The sequence below is a fragment of the Phalacrocorax aristotelis genome, chromosome 15, assembly GCF_949628215.1.
Source record: "Phalacrocorax aristotelis chromosome 15, bGulAri2.1, whole genome shotgun sequence".
Taxonomy (NCBI): Eukaryota; Metazoa; Chordata; class Aves; order Suliformes; family Phalacrocoracidae; genus Phalacrocorax; species Phalacrocorax aristotelis.
Genome location: NC_134290.1, coordinates 9,254,311 through 9,273,062, shown reverse-complemented (window position 1 = coordinate 9,273,062; position 18,752 = coordinate 9,254,311). Strand labels below are relative to the sequence as shown.

The window sequence follows — 18,752 nt, the reverse complement described above, 5'->3', positions numbered from 1 at the left end:
ACAGGAATTTTTATAAGTTTTCTTTACAACTGGAAAGGCAAAAGAAAACAAATGAAAGTATTCTATTCCCAGCTATGTTTTGCTTTATCAGTTAAGTAGAGAAATTTTTAGGCTAATGGGATAAGTTTTTTTGTTTTATTATACAGGCTATACAGATCATTAGCGGAAAAGGGTTTGGATTTTGGCACCCACAAACTAGAAACTAAACATCTACGGATATTTAAGATGGATAGAACAAGAAAAAAAAGGAAGACAAGTTCTCAATACATGGTATAGGTGGTTTAAGTCTAGTACTTCATGCCCTAATTCATAACAGGATTCAGGGATAGCCTCTAAATACCATATATCCAGACAGCCCAAATGCCAGGCAAGGCCCAGTAACACAATGCTTTCCACTGACTGGCTCCAAGCTGCTCCTGGCTCAGTGTTTTCTTATCCCCCGCTAGCAGTCTACTGAAGTGCCTACTTTTGCCTATCAGTAACCAACTCGTCATACAGATTTTGACTATACAGAAAAACATTCATACCACCTATTCATTAATTATATTAATACAAGAATGAGCGCTGGTATCAAAGGATACTTGACTTACCCCCAAAAACATATTCAAGACAGACAGATAATACCAAGACTAAAAGGAGCAAGTCTAAACAACTGCTAACACTTTTGCAAAAGAAGCTCAAAAGCAATATAAAAAATAACTCTGAGCACACAGACAACTCAGTATTTACAAAAGCCTAGAGTCTTTCGTTATATTAAAAACCAAGACTGGGAATGGGAAACAATTTTCCAGTGGGAAACAATTCCCAGTGGGAATTTTAATTCAATCATGTATGGAAGTGTAACAGCATGAGCCATGTGCTTCTAATTGTAGCAGACCACAGGTAAAAGAAAAAAACGTGCTGATTTGAACTAGTCAGTCCAGTCACTTTGGACAAAAATTCCAGTGGATATAAAATGTGGACCCAAACACAGTCCATTCCTGCCTGAAGCCCCCCCAAATAATATTTGCTTTAGATAACAGAAGACATTATCTTCTGTAAATGGAAAAAGATCCATATCTCTGAGTAGTTTGTGTACAGCAAATACAACACGGGTCAAAGTGATAAAAAATGCTGAACAACTTAAAATTCAAAGCCTTACAAAATTCAAGATTTAACATATTTAAACTAGAGTTTACCATTACATTAAAAGCTGTATTGCTGAAATGACTTCACCCTTACTCTAATACCTTCAGTATAAATCTTGGAAGCAGTAAGATAACAGCTACTTCAGTGGTAAGTCTGGGAATTTGTACAATCATTGGAGACTTACCCATTCTGATCAATTAGGTGGAAGGGTGTTTCGTTATGAATTTGTTGTGAACACACAGAGCACTAAAGGGTACTATGCATATAGATTATTTTAATCTTGGGGGTTTCTCAAAGCAAGGCAGCATTACACAAGTACTCCTGTAAAGTTTAGGCTGCATATCCTACTAAAGCAGCAGCATTTCATAAGAGCTATTAAAAAAAAATCTTGTAAGGTGTGGAGAGAGAACTGCATGTTTGAAATATGAGCAACTCAACACACCCAAAAGAGCGTACGCTTGAAATCATTACCTCATGACCTGCATCATGGTGTCGGCCACATGTGAATGATGCAGCACACAGCACATAATGGCTTGTGTAAACTCTTATTACTAGACTTCAACTCCATGGGAGGAAGAGGCTTGGAGAAAGTACAAGATCCTTATAAGCTTACCAATAGAGATTTCTTTGTAAAGCGTGTAGAAGCTGGAAGCAACATATAATTTCATTATCCATTTCTGTTACAGAAAATAATAATATTTCTCCTATAAAAGCTGAAAAAAAGCCTTTAATTTCAGCACATAGGATGAACATTTACCTTGACCACTGCTTTCCAAATGTAACCAGATAAACGGAACTGGCATATGCTGCAAAAACTTTTTTCAGCCTCTCAGAAGACAAGCAGTTCATATATACAGACACTTTTGTTTTCCCTTCCTGTAAAGTTTAGAGAAAAAAAGGAAATAAATATAAAAGCTTTAACTACAGAAAGCCAGGAGTTCTCTTAAGCATTCAAATGCAGAGGGTACTAATATATATTATAAGGATCTTTGGGAAATACATACCATCTGCAAAGCCAAGAATTTTAAAGAATAAATTCGGTCTCTTTGAACATCCCCCTTTCACAAGTCTTCTCTTAGACACTTGAAAATACTTTGTTTTACCATGCATCTCCCTTGTCTAGGAAGACTTTTTTCCTGGATTTAAATAAGGACAAACAAATGCTTGACACCGTTAAGTCAGCCTAGTACTCCCTCTGTTGGCAATGCAAATAACACACAGTCATTCTACCTACAGGGCCCCCTGAAGACAACTAAGAGATGGGAAAAGTGTTAGAACAATTAATTAGCAGAATTATAAACACTTTCAAGCTTTCAGAAGCAGGCAATTCTTCAGAGTATGAAAATTGAATGGTACGGCAAGGTTTTGTTTAAGTAGCTAAAATAATTTTAACAGTTTATTGATTATGAAAACCTGAACCCAATCGTTGTGACCCTTTGTAAAATATTTAACATTATTCATCCTTATTTTAATCAGCTTGTTTTTCTAATTATCTTCAGCACCTAGTTTTTAAAAATCAGCAGTTTGATGGTTTAGGACTCAGATTTAAAAAAAAAATCTTTATATAAAAGCTCGTTTATTAAACGTCTGTACACAACAATGAACATGTATGTACAGCAAGTTTACATGAAGGATGATGTTACAAAAGATACAGTGGTAATTAAAACTGATCCACATAAATAATTTATAAAAATATCTGAAATGGTGAAGATAATGCTGGTAATCCCTGATTATTTTCATCCAATTGCCAGGATTTTGATGTGGGAAATCTTAATGTTAGACCTCTTTAAAAACATTCTGAATATATTAAACTTATCTACAGGATAATTAGCAAAATGTATAAAGTATAGATTATTGTACAAAGGACAGATATTAAAAAAATCACCAATCCACCTGAAACTCAAGGACAATATAAATCTTAGCCAAAGTAATGAACAGCAAACCACAAACCCCTCTTTTTAGAGTTTCGTGTATTGGCAAGTAAATAGCTCTTAACAAATCAACAGTCCTGTTACTCCTTAGTGGAAGGATACCATTTAGGAAAATTCTTCTATGTTTTCCGGCCGCATTGACGGTCCTGGTCAATATGGAAGCCCTGCATTGTCTTCAGTCCCAAGGAAGAATGGGGCAGAGCTGTATTTGTCAAGATTTTCTCCTTCCCCCAAAAAGAAGAGGAAGGCTATCTGAGTTCGTACAACTAGAGGAGGAGAGAGAAGGAAACAGGGATTTGGACATAACGAAACAAAGGAAGACCAGTTAAGATGAAGTCTTTTTCTTTTGCTGGTTTCTTGGGGAATTTTTTAACACACTTCTTATTCGTAGATAAACACCTGTTGATTCTGCCATATTTTCAAATTCAAATGGTGTTATGCCTACAGCAAACTTGCTCATATCAGGAACAAGACTGGAGTTTTTTGCAGATGATTCAATATTTGTAACCACTTTATTACCACCTATATTTTCTATATCTTTAACCTCATGGTCGGGAGCAGGCATGGTGTTATCCACCAGGCCTTCAGAATCTCTATTATCACGATTTTCCTTTAAGTTAAGTAAACTATCTCCTGGATTAGGACTAGTTATAGAACGTTCATTTTCTGGTATCTGTCCACTGATGTCGGAAAACCTAGTTTCCACTGTAATCACCTTATCAGATGATCTTACTTCTGCAACAAGATCTACTTCGTTCCTAGATGGTGATGATGTAACAGAATTGCCAGTTAAAGGTGTATCAACAGGAATATCAGAGTCACTGTTTGTGCTTTCTGCCTGCTCTAGTGCTGCCCAGATTAATCGCTGCTGTTCCTCCAGCTCTTCCAAGGTCAGAGTATCCTCATCCATGATTGAGTCCACTATTTTTGGCTGAGGAGTATCACCGGAAGGATTCAGTGGTGGAGTAGTCCTAGGAAGAGGAGGGCAGGTGGGCGTTGAAGGTTGAGTTGATGTAAGATTTAGTGGTGGTGTTCCTCTTGGTAAAGGAGGAGGAGTTGACATCGATGGACATCCAGGTGGCAGCGGAGGTTGGAACTGAAAACTGTTATGAGTTTGTGACATTTCCAGATCTAGAAGAAACAGATTGAAAGACAGACATCTATCAGAATCTGAAATATGACTAGGACAAGATTCAAAGTGCCAATGCTCTGATTAACTAGCAGGCTTATGTCTTCACATCCTTGGCTTTCAGCTGAGACAGAACAAACTTCTTGAAGGTCTTAATATCCACTGAAACTATGTTTTTGGGGATTTTAACTCTGCTAGCCATTCAAGGGGGGAAAAAAAAAGATAAAATAGTTTTCAATATATTGAGAATAAACATCTTCCACACTGAGACACGCTGAAGGATTTCCTCATAGGAAACCCAAAAGGAACACCAGAAGTGCCTCCAGCTATTCTAACATTTAAACAACACTAAGTCCTCCTGTGAGTTCGACTCATTTTTAAAAGTTGTGAGCTTGTAACTTCCCACATTATTTCATCCAAATATTGAAGGATTTGGAGGTTTTCATAACAGAGGCTTCTTCAGGACAGACCTGAAGTAAAGAGATTGGAATTTGTAACCTAACATTCCAATTGCTCTGAGCACACTTGAAATCTCCTGCTTGGTATTGGACAACATAACAACCACAGCAACAGAGAATGCTTATCATAGAGAAGGGCCCAAATGCAACTATAGTAGGACACTGCTAGTGTATCTTAGTATTTACATTAATTACCACCATAACAAATACTAACACATTGGTTTCTCTTTACGAACACAGACATTTCAATTCAGAGCAAGATATTCTGAAAATAAAAATTGAAACTAGAAAAAAAACCTGCAGAATAACTATACCAGAATCTAGGTCCATGTCAGCTGCTGGTACCTCCAAATTGTCTTCTTTCGGTCGTTTTGAATGTTGAGAGCTTGTCTGAGATGCAGCCCTTTTAGTAGTAGATTTTGGGCTTGGCTGAAGAGAAGTTATCCAGGAAAGCAAAATAAATTAGTATTAAATTGTGCAAGGTAACATTTCCAGCTGTAGGAATGTATTTAAAGCAATTTCATATCTATACAATCATTTGGTGACTCGGTGTGTAAACTAGACACTGAAATTTGAGATATTTAATGCAACTGAACAGAACTGTAGTCTTGTTCAGGTTTAAGTGGCAAAAGAAAAGACTGCAATTCTAACACAGTATTACGACCAGGTTTTCACCTAGACCTTATGAGACCATCACAACGCAAGTATTGACTATGCCTTCCTGGCAGGCTTAGAATTTACCATTTAATTCCATATAGCATTATACTGTGGGACTGAGAGCAGAGCGTATGTCTTCCACCCATAACTGGAAGTATTCTGCAGTAGTTAACACGAGGCTAGAGTCGCATTAGAGAAGACCCAAAAATGATACAGGACAGGATTACCATGTGGTTTCTCAAGTCACTATAAGAAGATTACTGTAAATCCTGACTATGGCAAGTAAGCTTTTCACTTATTAGGGAATTCTGGAACTAAGACAATTTTTAGGCTGTAAAAGTAACAAAAGTTGTGAAAAAGCTAGCTTTTTTCACAACTGTTCACAAAATATTCCACAATGGGGATCTGCTTATATTAATTGAAATAGCATAATTTGTTCTAAACAGAAAGCTCCTTTTTGTTAGAACAGATAAGCCAAACATAAGCATTTCACACCTGGTAGTATCAATATGAAAGTCTATGCCCTCATGCAGAAAAGAAGATAAAAACAAAAGATCATCATTGCTACACTAACTACAAGACAACTGTTTGTGGTTTTTTTTTTGCAAATAACAATGAGATACATTTACCGCATGAAAATTAGAAAGGTAGTTAGCAAAAACATCCTTCTGTTGAGATGGCTGCATGGGGATGGAACCAAATATCTGCCATTCCTACAGGGGAAAAGAAATAAAAAGAAATAATCTTGCATCTGGTCAGCTAATAACATGACAGAAACACTGAGATTAACAAGCCAAGAAGAATTCAAGTTCTCATCAAAAGCCTCATTTACCAGAGTAAATAGAGCTTTAAAATGAAGTTCTAGCAAACCACAAAGTACTCTCACCTGTGAACACAAACAAGTGATGCAATGCACTATGACTGAGTAGTAGGAAAAATAATTAAAAAAAAAAAATCAATCATCACCTTTACAAAATGTCTTGTTAACCATTTCATAGCAACTACTATTCAACATTTTTAACACAACTACAAACTTCCCCTTGAAATAACCGCTCAGACGAAAAACGCTTTGAAAAATTTTTAATTTTTAGTGAAAAATGAAAAAAATTGAGGACAGAACTTTGGTTAAGAATAGTGAATGAAAAAACACATTTGGAGGCCACTAAATGGGTAAACAAAGCTGCAAAAGAAGATGTACAAGTACTTCTTTTTAATGCACAGGCATTAGCATCAGCGATGAAGTTCACTACTAACAGCAGATTAATATATTTTTGAAAATAAAAGCTCGGCAGCAGCAGCCACAGGAGATTCCTTGTGTGCTCTATGCTTAAGATGGCACCCACTATGTGGGTCTTTGGATATAGAATCACAGAATCATTAAGGTTGGAAAAGACCTCTAGGACCATCAAGTCCAACCACCAACCACACACCCCCAGGCCTCCTAAACCATGCCCTGAAGTGCCACGTCTACATGTTTTTTTGAACACCTCCGGGGAGATGGTGACTCCACCACCTCTCTGGGCAGCCTGTTCCAATACCTGACCGCTCTTTCAGTAAAGAAATTTTCCTAATATCCAATCTAAACCTCCCCTGACACAGCTTGAGGCCATTTCCTCTTGTCCTATCACTTGTTACTTGGGAGAAGAGATCAGCCCCCACCTCACTACAACCTCCTTTCAAGTAGCTGTAGAGAGCAATAAGGGCTCCCCTCAGCCTCCTCTTCTCCAGACCAAACCCCCCAGCTCCCTCAGCCGCTCCCCATCAGGCTTGTTCTCCAGACCCTTCACCACCTTCACTGCCCTTCTCTGGACATGCTCCAGCACCTCAATGTCCTTGTCCTGAGGAGCCCAGAACTGAACCCAGGATTCGAGGTGGGGCCTCACCAGTGCTGAGCACAGGGGCATGATCACTGCCCTGCTCCTGCTGGCCACACTATTGCTGATACAAGCCCAGATGCTATTGGCCGCCTTGGCCACCTCAGCACACTGCTGGCTCATGCCCAGCCGGCTGTCAGCCAGCACCCCAGGGCCTTCTCAGCTGGGCAGCTTTCCAGCCACTCTGCCCCAGGCCTGGAGCATTGCCTGGGGTTGCTGTGAACCAGGTGCAGGACCCAGAACTTCGCTTGGTTAAACTTCATACCACTGGCCTCATCCCATCGATCCAGGCTGTCCCGATCCCTCTGCAGAGCTGCCATTGAGCACACTGACACTCCCACCCAACTTGGTGTCATCTACAACCTTTCTGAGGGTGCACTCAATCCCCTCTTCCAGAAAACTGATAAAGAGATTAAACAAGACTGGCCCCAAAACAGCCCTGGGGAACACTGATTGTGACCGGCCACCAACTGGATTTAGCTCCATTCACCACAACTCTCTGGGCTCGGCCAGCCAGTTTTTCACTCAGTGAAGAGCACATGTCTAAGCCATGAGCCACCAGCTTCTCTAGGAGGATGCTGTGGCAGACAGTGTCAAAGGCTTTGCTAAAGTCTAGGTAGACATCATCCACAGCCTTTCCCTCATCCACTAGGCGGGTCACCTGGTCACAAAATTCTGTGATATGACACACGTGACTCACTCACTTTGTTTAGCTGTTACTAAGCTTCCCAGAGACTGTGCACTGGTCTGATGTAGTTTTCTATAGTTGAAATTATATTTATGATAAAACCCACAGTAATTTCCATATTCCAAGAACATTCAGAAAACTTAGGTGTATGGAAGGAACAGGCATTTGTACATGAAGTTTCGTGTGTGCATTTTTTGTGGGTTTGTTTGTTTGTTTTTTAAAATCAAACTATCCTCCTAGGCTTCTGCTGGTCTCATAACGGAAATAATCACCAGAGAAGCAGTGTCAGACCCTGCCTACAAGAGCTGTGACAGCCATCAGATAGATGGATGTTATGTCAATTACCTCAACAGCCCCCAGCCTCAAACCAGGTGCTTAAAAATAAGACCCTGTTGACAGAAAATCGTCAGATGCAGAATACAAAATGTTAAACTTGGCTAAAAGCAATTAATGTTTCTCAGCATGTTTAGAAGGCAGAGAACAGGCACTTACATCTGGGATCCCACTTGGAGTGGATATATTAAAGCCTGGATAGTTTATCAATTTAGAGACGTCGTAAGTGATACGTTTTGGTTGATGAGATGCTTCATGTTCTGTTCCACCATCACCTGTATTGAAATGTAATTATTATTTATGCTAATTAAGAACGTTACTGAAAAAACCCACAGGATATAGGAACAGAGTTTGGAGTTTTGGAATATAAGTATTGATAGAAGGCTTTGCAATCTGCAAAGGCAGCTACAGTGAGCAAATCTATCAGATACATGCATGAAGCTTCCCCAGAAACCTAACTGGGTATTCACAGTAATATTACTCTTTATGTGCCATTACTAGCCTCAGAATTTGGCATCAGGACTGTGCTCCGAGATGCAGCGTAAGTGTTGGTCATTAGTAAAAACCTCGTAAATTACTTGATAAGTTGGGTTTCAAGAAATATATTGTTTGCTTGCTGGTGGTCTTCTTACTCTTATTATAGAATACTCTTACTATGTAAGTTATTGACCTTTGGAAAGTATTACGGTTTCTTTCACAAAACCTAAGAAAAGAGAAGCTTATTTCAGAAAATAGGAGAAAATTTGACAACAGGCTAATCTGCAAGTCTCGCATAGTTTCAGAGGAACTCCACGTTCTAATATCAAGGGTTGATCAGAGGTAAAGCACACTGACAAAGAGTCTTCATCTATGCAAACCAATCATTATAAAAGTTGTTTCATTGTCACTGCATAGCCAGACGAAAGGGGAGTATTTTTACATGACTTCAGAAAAGAAAATTTAATTTACAATTTCTTCACTCTTCCATGAGGAAGATGAAGGTTTACAAACTAGGTACTTTATTGTCTCCTGAATAGGGTGTGGCCAGTAAATAACCTGCACACTGAAAACGGCATTCCTACAGCACATTCCTTACCTTTTCCATCATAAAGCGCAAGTCCTGAGTGCTCCATTTCAGCCTCCCTGAGCCAACCTGGAGGGTAACCCAGCTGACGCATGCGATATATAAATGGAGGAAGACTCTTATCTGTGACACCAAGTGCATCTTGAAGTTCCCCGCTAAGTTAAGGAAACAGAAAACAAGAAGTCCTCCAGTAAAATCCGTAATTGAGTCTTGACAAAAGGAAGTTATGAACATTTTATTGAATTTTAAACTATCAAGTTAAAATAACTTAGTTTTAGCTGAAATTGTTGCCTGTCAATCCCAGATAAAGCAATTTTAGGTCAAAACCAGCTCTGATGTTAAAGATAACTTTTAACACTTTCATTTCTCCATACAAGTGTATGCACGCTTAAACGTTCTATGAGAATTAACTCTATGCTGAAAACAACTTACTGAACTTGTTACTGGCCTTAGCTGTAGCTATCATGACAGGAAAGATGGAACTTGATGCAACACTAAATTAACTGATGATTTCTTTGGAGACTGCTACAGCCATACTATGATTTTTAAAACATTTTGAACAGAGAGAAAAAGAAAGGGACACTCAAAGCTCAAAATATTCAAAATCTTGGAAGCATTTTTAGTTATTTGGGAACATATTTGCAATTTGAGTAGCCAAAGAGTAAAATTTGTCTTTCTACATTAGGGGAAGTGCCATGCAAAAGGGCAGGACTATTAAGCTAGTAATGAAGTTTTTTAAAAATAGCTGTGCAATTTATTAAACAAAATTTTGTTTAGCAGACAAATTCAAACATAATACACCCATAGTTAAGAGTAGCAGATGGACTTATAGTACTCTGCAAATTAACATCTGCCACTCCAAAGGTAGAAAAGATATACCAGAAAAGCAGTGCAATAGCTAATGGAAGAAAAAGAGATACCTAATGACTCCTGGTTTAAATTTTCCAAACCTCTCTTCTACTTCTTCTGCATGATAACGCTGCTGATAATTCTGATTGCTCGCTTCACCACAAGCTTCCATAAACTCCTTTCTCTTCTCACTTATACGAGCTGCATTTCGTGGCTTAAAGATAATATAATTGGGAGGTTTAGATTTGGACAATTTACAATTTATGTACTCTTTCACCCAACATAGAACTGGTGCTCCTTGCCCTCAAGGATGCTTAATCGTTTATCACATGGCCATTGACACAACTACCATTGTAATGAAAACTACATAGCAAAAACCCAAGAGAATTTGCACTGAATCTAGTGAAGCTCTAAAACAAGACTAAAGGCTGTTCAAACTGAGAAATGGCCCTCCATAAATTAAAGGAGACATTAAAAACATTATACTATGAAATAAATTTAAGTTCTGATTTAGTATGTTAGAATTTATAAGTATGAACAGCACAATCTAATCAACTGAGCTGAACAACCATTTGTACATCCTGTCCCTGATGCATCTAATTTTTTTTTTTTTCAAATGGTGCAGTTAACACTGAAACATTTTTTTGAGACCTGCAGTCTTTTGAATACTGACATAGACTTTACCTTTGGACAGTCTTTCATTTGATGGTCTTCAGAACCACAATTGAAACAATGCGGTTTTGGCCTGCTTAAAAAACGCACAAGAAATTAACCCTGAAAATCATCTGACAACGTTAAATGCACTTATTTTAAATCGTTAGATTTTTAGTTTTAGACTTAGAAAGAAAAAATATAAGCATTGCTTGCTGATTTCATATGCTGTCTTCTGCTTCTCTTAAGTTGACTGCTTAATGTCAATCTTCAAAACAGAGTAAGAGAGTATGGTTTTTTTCAGTCCTAAGGAGAACATAAGAAATGAGAAAAACACAGGCACAGCATTGGGCGGGTGGGAAGAACACATGACAGCACATGGAAAGGATAGAAAGAGGAGAACTAAAATTACAGTGGAAAAGTAGTACTTCGAGGTAGAAGTGGAACTTTTATATCCTATATAAGAGAGATCTATTCCTTTACGAGGAAATAGAATAGTCATTGAATAATTCAGGCGGGACCTCAGGAGATCTCCAATCCAGTCCCTTAATTAAAGGTGGGTCAGCTATGAGATCAGACCACGTTGCTCAGGGCTTTATCCAGTTGGGTCTTGAATATCTCTCAGGATGGAAACTGCATAACCTCTCTGGGCAACCTGATCCAATAGTTCACTGTCCTAAAGGTGGAAAAGCTTTTTCTTATATCACACTGCAGACAGAAGAGTATTCACTGAAGGATTTCTGCTTCTGACTAAGTAAGTATATGAACATTTGCTTAGATAAAGCCAATGTACTAAAGCTGATGCTATGCCCAAAGGAAAGAAAGTGAAGGTGTTAAAACCATACTTTTAACTGTAGAGATAAGGAACCCCTCAATTTAATATGCCTGTATTAATATCTCTATTTCTCTTTTTATGCTTGTATCATCAGAGGTCTGATCTTTTTTACAATACTGAGGATCAGTTACCAGTAGAAACAAGTAGAAGAGCATGACTACTTCTTTCAAAAGTCCTCGTCCACAGTTTGAACAAGTTATGCATATTGTGAAATTGGGCACTGACAACTTGGAATGGATCTACAGATGACTTCAATTTTACTTTTCCTTGTAAATTCATACCATGGCAGCAAACATTTTAAACATCATAGCAGGGGAAATCCCAATTTCTTACAAGATTTTAGAGAAAGATTTATCTTCTGAACATTCATTTTTATCAAATGAGGACGGGAACCAGAAGTGGAGACAAAAGGGTGACACAGGATGAGTGTCCAGGGTAACCCCCCCCCCCACACACACACACACTCTCCAGCCTCTTGAAGCCTCTGATTAGATAATGCAAAGCGCATCTGCTGCTTCATCTTTACATAGTATTCAAACAGAAACCTTCTGCAGTGATCCAAGTATTTTATCACCATCCCATATCATAATCACAACCCTTCAATCTGCTTTCCACTCAGATGGTAGTATATCTAATCAAAACAGAGTTTAACTCAGCATGTGCCTCTACCTTTGAAATTCCCACTAAAAGCTTGCCTGGCCTTCCTTGCATCTGAAATCAGTGACTTTAGATGCTATGAAAACCACACAAGCTGTCAAATGGAAACTTCATTTGCTTTACTTCTTACCTCCCATAAGAGCTATACAATCAACTCTAAGATCATTTTATAGAGTTTTAAGGCAGACTAAGTCAGACAGGAGTTGTTCTACAAAACAGTAAGAACGATGATAGTACACCAGTGCAAGGATGACAAAGCAATTACTAAAAAGGCAAGGAACAGAAGAACTGAGTATAAACTTCAGAAAGTTTTCACACATTGATTTTAGGCCCTTCCTAAAGAAAGTCAATAAACAAGAGACCCTCTGACTGCAAAGCTCAGCACTGGTTAATTTAAACTCATTGCTCAAGTATGTTCAAGGGTTGAGTATACTGGGGAATAATCACAGCGTACATCTGAACTTTTCAGCTCAAAACTTTATATTTAAGAATAATACAAACCTTTTTGGTTTGACTTGTATTTCTTGTCCATCTAGGGAGAGAATCTGGCTGAAAACTTGATGATATCTTTAGATTTCAATAAGGAACTGCTACTGGATGAAGCAAAATTTCAATCTTGTTTAAGAAAATCAGTGAAAACCTAATAGTGCTTTGAACAGAAAGTGACTCTTCTGGATTAAGTTACAGATGGATCCTTGATATGAAGTCCATAGTATAAACTATAAAACTGTACCTACTATAAACTATTTGCTAAGATGGGCTTACATTGTTTCCTCCTACCCAATTTCTATCCAATAAGCAATTTTGTTCTTTATCAGCACTTGCTAAAACTACAAGCCTCTTGTTTATAGGCAGAAGTTTCAAACTAATAATTCTGATTTGCTTCACAGCAATCTGATTATTAATATATTTTGGTAGAGTTTCAAAAATATAACTCACTTCTTAAGTAGGTCGAGACAGGTCATATCACACAACTTGTGTTTACTTTTGGACTGCAAAGTGACAGCTGCTTTGCCCACTTGTCTAAAAAAAGGATGAGAAGACAAGAGGGCTGCAAGCGAACTGGCATGGTGAAGAGTGAGAGATTCACGAGAGTTCAGAAGCACAGCAGTTTCCAGAATCTAACAGCTGCTTTTAAAAAGAAAAGCAGATGCCAGATACTAGTCGAACTGATGTGTGAATCGAGTGCAGTACTTCAGTCATTTAGAAGCAAGGTACCTGAAATGCCATTTCACTCAGAAGTGCTGTTTTAGGCTTAATGTCATCTGTGGGAGCTCTAAAGAAAGATGCATTAAGTACATTTAACGAACAATAACAAAGCTAAGCTGGCAGACATGAAAGTTTAGCCACACTTAACTTTGCATTTTAGGAGAAATTCCCCTTCCTTCACCTGGAGGTTGGGAGATAGTACAAATATCATTTGGAGAACAGGATTGACTTAATGCACTGTAACAGAGACAGCTTTCCAAATGTAAAATTACAGACAGTGCATACACAGTCAAAGGCAGGTTAGCCGGCTTGTGATTTTCAGCTATGAGTAATTTAACACTAGGAAGTGACCTTTATTATAAGCTTGATAACCAGATATTGCAGAAAAGAACTGTGGAACTGGTTCTTGTCCTGACACTTTCTGGGACAGAAGCAATAGTGGAAAACTGGGGAGACGAGATTACTGGAGAAATGTCTTGCCCAACTTTTTGTCACAGAGGATTGCCATATTAAAAAACACTTTTTCCAACATTTCCCTTAATCCCACCTTTCAGATACTGGCTTTAATAAACAGTAAAGAACTAACTTTAAAATAGGTGCAAGTTAAGAGCATTCCATAATTAAATTTTATTAGAAGACTTTCCCTCTGGCTCCCACATTTGGAAAAAAACACCTTACAACGTATTTTGAGTTTGCCAAGCCCTTTTTCTTCTCCCAGACAACAGATTTTGTAGAAGGTGAACACTTATTCATATCTGGAATGAACTGTCATTCCAAACCTGATTACAGACTGGCCCAGGAAGTTATCCTAACGTCACAAGATGCATTTATGGGGATAAGACATTCACTCTTCCCAAACATAAGCCTTCTAAAAATCAGTGAGCCAATCATATCAAAATACTTAAGTTTGGAGTAAAAAAGCCATTAATGACTCATTAAAACTTTTCATCTATAACTGACACGGTTTTGATAGACATGTACAATCTACTGAACAGAATTTTAATTCAATTTACCGACTGGCATTCTTTGGATTTGACAAACAGAAAAAAACCCTTGTTTTAGTAAACAGGATACTTAGGTATTTCCCATCCTTCTGTCAGCTGTGGATTCTCATTTAATATAGGCTGTCCCAGTTTATCGAGACAAAAATTGGTAAAATACAGAACACTTCCTACAACCTGTAGAAAAAAAGTCAGAAAATTGTCAGAAATGTGTCAGTATTTAGGTCAGGTTGGTAGCATTTCTATAATTTACACTGCTTGAAATACTGCCAGGTTTTTTTCCCCCATTCTGTAAGAATTTACAAATAATACATGCCCACACCTGTACAAATACGTATTTTTTCCATAGATGTAGCCAAAATATGCTGAACTTAACTGCTATTACACTCATAAATTAAATTTAACTGGATCTTATTTTAATGGCAGTGTATACTGAATATTTAGAATGAAGAGTCAGACCTACCATTGAAGAGCATATAGTCAAAAACTTACACTAAAAGCTTCTTTCATTTTTTTAACAGAATTCGAGCTTCCTGTTTTACAGTCCTCTTCCAAAAGAACACTGGAGGGCTGTCATGAAAAGTAAAAATGAAAATAATTGATTTAAAATAACAGTAAAAAGAAAAGCTCCTAAATTACTAAAGTATGTCAAAGGCACAGAACATGGAATATAGCTTCTATTCTTTCATGAAACATTAGTTAAACAGTACGATGGAGCTGTCTACATTAGTCATAATGCTTTCCATAGTCCAAAGTATGATGCAGCTCACATCTAATGTTTTCTTTGATGAGAAACATGCTGCACAAGAACATCTTTATTCTTACCTCAAAAGCTAAGAAAAAGATGGAGAGAAATGCACCATTTCACCCTTTTATTCAAAGTGAATGCTAGAAAGTGAATGCTAAGTAAAACTCAAAATTCTAAACTAGGAGAAGAAAGTAGGAATACCCAGATTCTGTTGTTCATCTATGCTCTTATACATACTCAAGAGTTGGGCCAAATGCAATCAGAAGAGGATATGTTAAGTTTGTACCTTATGGTCTTTTCTCGAATATTTAAACCAACTTATTACTTTTACACAAATTTCCCTAGGACCAATTTTGAAGAAGCATTTTCATGGGCAGAAAGGATATTTTCTTTGTCCTGGTCCTCTATTTTGGAACAAATAGTTATATACTGTGTGTTTGATAGTTAACTCGGTTTGCAGTTAAACAGGAAAAAACATCTAGAATTCAGCTATTTAGCAGTGTAGCATTTCAGTATTCTCACCACACAGATGCAGGAGAAGGAGCACCTAATAATTTAAGTTTTAAAGTACCTGTGGCTTAACATTGAAGTTTGTTTTTTCTTGTTCACCTCTCTTCTGCTCTTCATATTTCTGAACTAAATTAAAAACAAAATCTTCAATTTCTTGATGATACTGCCTGTAACAAAGTGAAGTATACAGAGATGAAGACATGAGCAAGGTAGAAACATATGCCAGATGTCATTTTTTTAAAGCATTTATCCTTTACTACTTCTTAAGAACTTAGAAAAGGGGCAGCCAACTTCTTTCCTGTCCTCCTCCCAACCCCCACCAACATGAATACAATCTATTACTAGAGAGCACTCTTATACCAGTGTAGCAAAAAACCAACTGAGGCAGGAAAAATTTAACTCTATTCATCCGCAACATTCATGAAGCTCAAACTGCTGTTCAGACTCACTCTAAGTTCCTGGAAGTCATACTTCATTTCATGATAAAAAACAGATATTGCTAATGAAAGCAACTGACATCCTGTCATATTGCTCATTATCCTTTCTCCCCTTCAAGCTTAACAAGTTTATGTTGTTGAATGAAACATACATCCATCCTTTGGGCAAACACTAACATATCCAAACAAACAAAGCCCCATTTCCTGTCAGAATTGCTTTTCTTGGGAAGAACTTACTTAGAAATTACATTGTTCATAAATAAAATCTGTAACAGAGGTCCATCAACTTTGGAGTTGTCCACTGAAATTCCACTAGAATAGAAGAGAGACACAGACAATAGTTACTGTATAGCTTTACTGTAAATATTCTCTATCCATTTTTTCACAGCAAGGATTCATTCTGTAGTCCACAGAGGGAGGAAGGTTTGGCCAATACAAGTTCTGTTCTTTTAAGAAGTTCCTATCCACTTAAACAGAAATGATCCCCTTCCAAGCCAAGCACGTTGCTTGGTGGGGGTTAGAAAGAAAACAAAACAGAACACCACAGTACAGAAGTTTTCTTCTAACTGCAGTAAACTGTCATCTTATTTATAAGATCTCTTACTTATTCAACCATTTTAATGCACTTGTTCTCACTGCTGAACTTCACAAAAAGCTGTTCCCCTAAAGGCCACGTAAATTTTATAACCAGATAGATACACACAGAGAAATAAAGTTACAGCAATACAAGTTAAGTTCTTGATATTCAAGTCTAGAAGACTTCTGAAGAATAATGGCATTTTAGAAGCCCAACATCTGAGCAGGGACAGGAACGCAGAAACAAGGCTTCTAAAAGATGTGGCAGACACTGTTACCTCAGGCAGCTATTATCTCAGACAAACTATTTCAAACATATATACGTCATACAAAGTGTTTTAAGTCAGCATTAACATACCTAGGACGAGTCAGAATATTCAGCTTCCTTTTAAGTTCCTGATGTTAATTTATCATTAAGGAACACTACTTTCTTCAGAAAACACAGACCCGTACCTTAATCAATTAAAGAATCGAAACAAACAAGAAAACACCTAACAAGAATTGCACAGGATAGTGAATCACAGAATCACAGGTTGGGGGTTTCAGACCTTCCTTTTCACTGCAGAGGGGTTTATTTACAAACCCACCTGTTGCTGAAGAAACACAATAAAAAGCAATCTTCCCCACCCAAACCAGTAACAGTCCGAATAGTATAATTCATTACATGCACTACGGTTGAACTGTCATAGTATTTTATTTTAAAAATACCCACGTTCATCACAAAAAAAAGTCAACAGGAAGCCAAACATACTTATAAATAGAAAATAAACTATAAAAAATATTTCAGGCTCTGCTCTGCTACAGCATCGAACTCAAAAACCCTTTAGGGAACGAGTCACAATTTACAGTTTAAAATTATTTCTAGCTATGTTAAAAATGGATTTGCGAAGTGAGGGTACAACTGTTTCTTTTCCCTAGAAGGACAGAACGGAGATCGGCATCAAGTGTTTTAACAGTCTCAAGAACTCTGAACTGCCTCCTCTACAAGCTGAAGCGAAGCCGGCATAGACCTAGACGTTCTGAGAAAAAAAAAAGTTTTCAGAGAAAACTTCCTCTTAAGTGACTGAAGCAGAAGCCGGGAAACACCAGCCACGGCGCCGAGACGCGAGCTCGCAGCGGCCGAAGGAGGGGAGCCGCCGGGCGGGAGGCTGCCCCCTCCCCGCCCAGCTCCGCTCCCCTCCTCCTTCAGGCCGCGCCGGGGCCCGGCAGCGACGGCCAGGGCCTTCCCCCACAAAGGCACAGGACTCTGCCTCACGGAGGGCCCCAGGAGGCGGGAAAAGCCGTAGGAGGCGGGAAAAGCCGTATCCCCTCAAGGCGGAGGAGGCCGCCGGCCCCGGGAGGGCACGCGCCAAGGCTGGCCCGGAAGGGAACCGGCGGCAGGAGCGGCGCCCCCCGCCCCGCCGCGCCCTCCCCGCAGCAGGCCCTGCCTCTCCCGTCAGGATATTCTCCACCCGGAGCCGCTGCACCGTCTCCTCGCGGGCCCGCAGCCGCGCGTACAGCTCCTCCAGGGCTTTCTCGGGTTTCTCCTCCTCCTCCTCGAAGCTGAGGCGAGGCGGTGGCGGCGGCCCGTCCTCTCCCTCGAGCTGCTCGAAGAGCTCGCGATCCCCGAAATCCACCTCAGCCGCCATCTTAAGCTGCAGCAGGAAGGGAGGGGCTTGCGGGGGCGGGGGGAGCCGCCGAGGCAAAGGGCAGAAGGAGCCGCCGCCCGCAGCGGGAAGCGCCGGGCCGGCGCCTGCCCCGCCGCGGCGGCGGGAGACCACAACTCCCGGCATGCAGCGGCGGCAGCGCGCCGCGGCGGCGCGCGGCCCGGGCCCCGGGGCGCTCTGGGAGGTGCAGTCCGCCCTCCGCGGAGGGGCGGGGGGCGGCAGCGCAGTGCATGCCGGGAGCCGTAGTTCTGCGGGGCACGCGCAGCCCCCCGGCGTGGGGGGTGGCGGTTCCGGGCACTCCAGCCGCCAGGCACCAGCTGCTGCGGTGCTTTTTTTGGTTCTGTTTTGGGGGGTTTTATTTCTTTCTTTCCT

General features: G+C 39.5%; 1 protein-coding gene across 3 annotated transcripts; it reads right to left on the bottom strand.

The window, feature by feature from the left end:
- Positions 1–2,672: 2,672 nt before the first annotated feature.
- On the bottom strand, positions 2,673–18,479 carry ZCCHC8 (zinc finger CCHC-type containing 8). 3 transcript variants are annotated; one of them, XM_075110699.1, is made up of 14 exons: positions 18,179–18,479; positions 17,093–17,135; positions 16,396–16,470; positions 15,783–15,888; positions 14,956–15,033; positions 14,537–14,640; positions 12,755–12,820; positions 10,795–10,858; positions 10,182–10,324; positions 9,274–9,416; positions 8,358–8,473; positions 5,933–6,016; positions 4,961–5,075; positions 2,673–4,190 (listed from the first exon to the last, which is right to left on the bottom strand). In XM_075110699.1, exons 1-14 carry the CDS (start codon positions 18,360–18,362, stop codon positions 3,385–3,387), a joined length of 2,127 nt encoding a protein of 708 aa, XP_074966800.1. In that variant the 5' UTR covers positions 18,363–18,479; the 3' UTR covers positions 2,673–3,384. The 3 variants fall into 3 exon arrangements, with proteins under 3 accessions (XP_074966800.1, XP_074966801.1, XP_074966802.1); XM_075110700.1 differs by having other exon boundaries at positions 10,795–10,855; XM_075110701.1 differs by lacking the exons at positions 12,755–12,820; positions 14,537–14,640 and having other exon boundaries at positions 10,795–10,855; positions 18,179–18,380.
- Positions 18,480–18,752: the final 273 nt, after the last annotated feature.